The sequence below is a fragment of the Antrostomus carolinensis genome, unplaced genomic scaffold (assembly GCF_000700745.2).
Source record: "Antrostomus carolinensis isolate BGI_N321 unplaced genomic scaffold, ASM70074v2 scaffold16562, whole genome shotgun sequence".
NCBI classification, from domain to species: Eukaryota; Metazoa; Chordata; class Aves; order Caprimulgiformes; family Caprimulgidae; genus Antrostomus; species Antrostomus carolinensis.
In genome coordinates this window covers 16491-23245 of record NW_010301743.1, presented here as the reverse complement: position 1 = coordinate 23245, position 6755 = coordinate 16491, and the positions used below count along the sequence as shown (strand labels likewise).

Below are 6755 nucleotides of genomic sequence, written 5' to 3'. Positions count from 1 at the left end.
TTCCCTGTGAAACTACCATGAATAAAAGTTAACACAGGGGGCCACTAACTTCACATGAATTTACTACAGGTTTTTTACTTCTTTCTGGTTATAATGTATGGATCTGGCTTTAGCCTCAATAGCCTCTGAAAAGGAGGAAATCAGGAACAGGTACTTTTACACCACAGTTTATATTAGGCATGCACATGAACAAGTAAATCAGTACATGAAGAACTCCTTTTCCTCTTCTGGACTTCTGAACTGAAGGACGGGATAGACCCTCCAAAAATGTGACTGTCAAACTGCAGGCAAGTAAGAAAGAAAAATTACCTTGGAGACAATTTACATCCACGTTGAAGGTATGCATTGAGTGTCCCAGTTGCTGCTAGCAACAGTCCAAGGTATGGAGGTGAAGGTTTCATAGGTCTTGAGGAAAACTCTGGGTGGAACTGAACTCCCACAAAATACGGATGATCTACAAGGTAGACGTCAAAGCAAATTATAAGAGGCAGGAAGAAGACAATAGAACAACAGTTAGGAAAAAAGTTTACTGAGAAGTCCAGAAGCCAGATCAGCATATGGGAATTTAAGAATAAGGCAGCAGGAACCTTAACTTTTTCCACAAAAAGCAACTGACAACAGAGGCAGAAGGTTCGTACTGCAAATTAAGGGAAAAAAAAAAAAATCCTGTGGTTCAACCTTAACATGAACAATGACATAATTAAAAGCTGAATAATAAACCTGTACCGACATGTAAGGAGGGGACGGGGGAACCATCACAAAGTCTACAGTTATCATGTTATTTTCATCGTATTTTGGTTTCCAACATATATTTATGCATGTACATTCAGAACATGCACTCATACCTATACGAGAAGAAAATAAAACAGTTCCTAAAAGACTTACCATACAGCAACTCTTTAGACACCAAGAGATGGATATGATAGCAGCATACAGAGAAAACTAGCTTCAAATAATTAGGCCTGGAAGGGATCTTCTGGGACATTAAGTCTAGTTTCCTGTTACTGAATGCAGCATCATGTAGTCTGATGCACAAAGGGTCAAGGCTCTGCCATAACACCCCCTAGGTTTTTTTGCTCCCACAAGAAAGCTTTTCTGATACTCTCTCCTTTTACTTAAAAACCTTTTCTTAATTCACAGGCCATCTTTGTTACAGCCAACTTATATCCATTTCTTATGGTGCTCTTCTTTCCTGTTGGTTGTCCTGTGTGATTAAGGATGACAATATCACTATCATTCAACTCCACCTGCTAAGCTAAACAAGCCATGCTGCTTCATCTTCCCTTAAATCTGCAGCTCCCTGTTTCTCAATCAAAGTACCTCTTTACTACTGCTTCTGCTTTCCTTCTGTCTCCTTTGCATGGATAAGGAAGGAACAGTGTTTTCGTACTCTTCCATGCTGTGCACCTGTTCCTTCTTTGAATATTGTTTTAAAGGAGCTAACATTAACCACTTCTAGTGCTAAGACACTGGAAAAAATTAACCACAGATCTCTTCTGGTTCAATAATTTCCAAAACAAACCCAAACATTCAAGGAATTTCTCTGCAGGACAGAATAAGTGATAACAAGAAAGCTGGGTTTTTCTTCTATGAAGGTAAGCTATATGATCTATCATAATGCTCTTCTCTCTGTTGCTATGTCTTAAAGAGAACCTGGATCCAAAACTTATCCCATCACCTCTTTTTCTCTACCATGCAATTTAGTTATTTAAAGCTGTAAAACAAGACAATGACAAAGCATCAAAAATTTCCTGTGGAGACATTTTGCTTAAAAGCTTTTCCTAAGCTATCTGGTATACTGTTATTTCCGTGCTTCTGCTCCAACTCACCCTCCTCCCAATAATGATTGTTTTTCTTTAGTAATCAGAGTCTGCTTGCAGCCCATTGTGAAATAATTCCAGGTTTTACTGCTGCTTTTATTCTTTTCCCAGTAATATGCAATTTAAAAATCGTGCCTGATTTATTTCATGACGCTTTCTATAGAAGCTGTTTCATGCAGGGCAGACAAAATAGCCTCCCAACACCAGCATGCATAACAGAGGTAATCTCTCAGGAACAAACTAAGCAAAGAACACCATGACAATTAGCTTATGAATTCACATGTATCCTTTCCTCTCAGATGACTCTCTATGGTGCAGTTGCTTGACACTGAATATAGATACCTACTTATAAACCCTAGTTCAAAATTACAGCACTGTTCTTCAACATACCATGGAGTATTAAAATGAATTCTCAGGAGCATCATATCACAAATAGCACTCCATAGGATGATAATGTATTCTTATGATAAATTTATGTTTCTGTGCATGGAGTTTATCTTAACCAATGGCAATTAGGGGCCACATAAGAAAAGAAAAAAAATCTTGCAAGGTAGCCTGCATCTCAGGTGTCTGATACTCACCTAGCCAATGGTAACGTAACAGCAAGGAGTTAAACAAGGAATCAAGCAAAATCAAAGGGACTGTTTCTAGGAGCTGTTCTGTGTAGCATTCAACAAACATATGCAGTGTAGCTCCTTTTTATTTCAGAACCTTTCAGAAAAGACATCAAGTCTTACTTGGTAAAGTCGTCCAAACCTACCAGATTTCCACAGCATCAAACTCTCACCTATCTGAATCACTTCTGAAAAAGAAAGGAGCTTGCTTTCTGTTTGATTTTCATACTTTTTTTTCCCCATGAGTCTAAACAGAGGGTAACCGAAGCAAGATATAAATTTGGATTGGAAGGTATCTTGAGAGGTCTCTAGTCCTACCTCTTGCTCAAAGCAGGGTCGAGTTCACAGTAAAATCAGGTCACTGACAGCTTTATCTAGTCAAGTTTTGGACGTCTCTATCTGCAAGGATGGAGATGTCACAGCCTCTCTAGGTAATATATTCCAGTGATGTTTCATACATTGGCTATATTGCATGTATATGTATTTCCTATACTCAAGCAAACTGAACATATATTAGTTACTGGGACCCGATTAAGAATATTTGAGGGTGCTTAGGGAGCAGGCCAATGCCATCGTGAAGCTGGTTGTTATCTTTAAAAGGCCAAGGCAATCATGAGAGCTCCTTGATAACCAGAAAAAGGCAGTCACCATGCCCTTCTTCAAGAAAGACAAAAAGAAGGATCCAAAGAACTACAGGTGAGTCTAGCCTCAGATTAAGGCAAGAATATGAAACAAATCCTCCCCCCGACAATTAATAAGTAATTATTCCACACCTGAGGCACTTCCAGACGCATGAATGACAGGAAAACAATTGGGCACAACCAGCTTGGAAACAGTCTTTAGCTGCAGGGAGAACAGTAGCCTTCCTTTATCCTGACTTTAGCAAGGCTATTGATATGGTTTCCTAGTGTCCAAGTTGGGAGCTATGGACTGTGGGTAGGCTACAAAATGTATTAAAAAATGGCTGGACTGCTGGGTTCAAAGAGTAGTTTGAAGTCAAAACAATAGCATACTTGGACATATTCAAAACTTGACTTACAGCTCTCAACAACCTGATCCATATTTGAAGGTAGCTCTGTCTTGAACTGGAGGGTTGGACTAGATGACCTCACAAATAACTATGATTTTATGTAGCCAAATCCCATTGAGCTAGATTTATGACCTTTTGGAAAAGGATCGTGTCTCTCCCTGATAACGAAATACACACACAATCCTTAGAAGTGCAAACTTCTCCTAATATCCTCTGAATCTTTACCCACTGTAATAAACAGGTGGAGTCAGCAGTATCCCCCAACATGATCTTGCTGTTATGACAGCTAAATATTGTGCCTACATGCCATTTAACAACCTATAGTTTACATGGTTTTAATAGATGCAGAAAGTACTACAGACAAGTAAGATACTCACTCTCCAGTTCAATAATTTCCATTCTGTTCCCTTCCACATCATGGCCAACAAATTTCAAACCATTCTCTTCAAAGCACTGAGTCAATTCTGGGTTCACCTGAAATATTGAAAGTAATAATATTTGTAGTTCTATTTATTTTTTGATTTAACAAACAGTAGTAGTTAACTGTAATGTTTTTACTATGCATACAAGAATGAAAAGAACTGAGAAAAGAGTTGGGAACTTTTGCTTTCTTGTTTTAACAATTCTCTGGTATAAATTTGTAAAAGTGGGCACGTTTATTTAATAACAGATGAATCAGTAGTTTTAAAACTCACCACATAACATTCAAGTATTAAAGCCAGGGTCCCTTCTGCTTGCTGTCCTCCTGATTCAGAGCAGCTTACTCTACTCATTTTTTAAATGGCCCACTACAGTAGGCAAACAGAGTGACCTTCTCTTTGAACACTGCATTTCAGTGGTTATGACACAAGCTGTGGTTCAGCTCTTCCTTCAAACCAAGGAGCTCTGTAGTGAGCTGTTTCATTTCCTTGGTGATGTTCTAACCACACACCTAAAATTCAAACTCTGAGCACTTTTACCACCATTACATTCTCCTCCCAGCTTTTTAAGGAAACTTAACATCATCTGAATCAGTTTGTAACATGCACACATCTCATAGTTCAGGTGTCTCTGGAGATACTGATGGAGTCATGTCCCTTCTGAACTATCTCAGAGATAACTCTGGGGGTCTAGGTCTCACCTGTCTCCTAGATTTACAGTATTTTGAATGTACACAGACACCTTTGCTCAGATGTTCTCAGAGGAGTGGACATATACAAGGGGTCTACAGAGTTGGATGGTAGTAAGCAAGTGATCTGAATTAGCCTCCAAGTAGTAGATGCCTGAAGTGTGCCTACATTTAGACTATGAAAGAACATGCACTACCTGAACATAATCTAAGCCTTTAAATAAGCCAAATTGGCCAAGGAGCAATGCATTTAAGGATTGTAAACCTTACCTTTCAAATACTTCACAGGAAGTCAAGTCAGGTAATCTCTGACATTGCTCTCCAACACCATTTTGCTAAGACACCGCACCATCTCTACCACAAAAACAGTTCACTATGTTATTCCCCTCTATTGAACACTTGCAAGAACACCTCTGTGACACCGTGTTCTAGCTTCAAGCCCATCAGTACAAGAAAGAGATTGACAAATATTGTGTATCCATAGGAGGTCCAACAGGACGGTTAGGGGGATGGACCACATGCAACATAGGAGGAGAGACTGGATGAGCTGGATTTGTTCAGCCTGGAGAAGGCACAGAGTGGATCTCGCTGCTGACTTCAACTATCTACTGGGACAGTATAAAGAAGACTGAGCCAGACTGCTCAGAGTTGCACAGCACAAGACAGAGATAGAAGACAAACTGCCAAAGGAAATCTCCTATTGAATGTAAGGGGAAAAAAGGGTTCACAATGAAGCGGTTAAGCATTGCAATTGTCAAAAGATGTTGTGGAATCTCTCTCTGAAGAGAGAGATTCAAAACTAGATGGGACAAAACCCTGAGTACAGCCTGATATAATTTTGAAGTTGGCTCAGCTCCAAACAGGGAGTCGGACCAGAAGACTTACAGAGGTTCTTTTCAGTCTAAATTATACTATCTTACCATTGCTAAATTTGGGGTTATGTTTACGTAAGAAATCTCCCATTGGCTTTAAGGAGAACAGCGCCTACCAAGAGAAACACAATTTGCTTCAGCTTTAACTTTTGAGCACAACGTACATTAGCTGTGCTTACCTCATATCGATGCCTGTGTCGTTCCTCTACAAACATTTCATCACCATAAAGTTTCCCTGATTATACAACAAAAAAGAAATTAATGCTAATGTGTTGCTTTAGTAGTTGTTACAACTATGGACTGTAATTTAAACCTCAAAAAAAAAAAAAAAAATCACACGTTAAACATAACAGGACACTATCCACTTCACTCCAGCTTTCTGTTTTTCTGAGTGATGACTAGTTTCTTTTAATTTACTGTTAACCTGAGTTTATGCAGAATTCATATTCAACATTCCTTGACCAGAAATAGCTTAGGTAGACTAGAGTCTGAAGGCCACACTTAAACTAATTTAAATTGTAAAACCCAAAATAAAATAAAAAAAAAAAATGTTTGAGTGAAAAAGCAACATAAAATCCCTTCAGGGTTTTACAACAGCTATACGCAAAAGGGGCAGTGAAGGAAGCTCCACAGCCTTTTAATAGCATCTATTCCATTTTAATAGACTATGCACGGCAGCTGACATAATAGCTACAATGACAGAGAATATTGTTTTTCCTCTGTTTTCCTGATCTTATCACCCAAATGACTCTTGCAGTCCTCTAAGCCTAATCTGGAACACTCTGCAGAGCAACAAGGAGTAAGTTAGAGGTATGCAGTAAACCAGAATTTAATAATATCTCTCATTTACAGACTCAAATTTTGCTCTCAATTTATTCTAGTGTCATTAGGATTACTATCTAACTTAGGGGCTAGTACAAGAACTAGACTGTCAACAAGATCTCCAAAAATTGTAAAGTGATAGCACTGCAATTTTACAAAAAGTGGTATATGTGCTAATTTTAAGGAACCACCTTTTCAAAACCACTATTTCCATCCCAGTTGTAAAGCACTACAAACAGCAATCAGGTTTCCCAAGTCGACTACCAGAGCTTTCTTTGAGTCTTTGACAAATATGGCCATCTAAACAATTCATAATACTGGTAAAAAGTTAAAACACATGGTAATTTTTAACTTTTCCAAGAAGTGTTTAGGCCACAGAACAACTTGTACATTGTTATATGCATATCCATATCACACCTAGGCAAAGTATCACCCAGGTCAGTCAGACCACTAGCGCAGGCATTCTCTAGAAAGGCAGATTTTTCATTA

At 38.6% G+C, this 6755-nt stretch overlaps 1 protein-coding gene across 1 annotated transcript in view; it reads right to left on the bottom strand.

Annotated features, from left to right (window-relative positions):
* The window catches only part of LOC104521546 (CTP synthase 2-like), a 15803-nt gene that overhangs the window by 7946 nt on the left and 1102 nt on the right, over positions 1-6755 (bottom strand). The window contains exons 2-4 of the mRNA XM_010163585.1: positions 5624-5679; positions 3842-3938; positions 310-454 (exon numbers count right to left, since the gene is read on the bottom strand). Coding sequence (XP_010161887.1) covers positions 310-454; positions 3842-3938; positions 5624-5679 — 298 coding nt within the window. The remainder of the gene's footprint in view (positions 1-309; positions 455-3841; positions 3939-5623; positions 5680-6755) is intronic.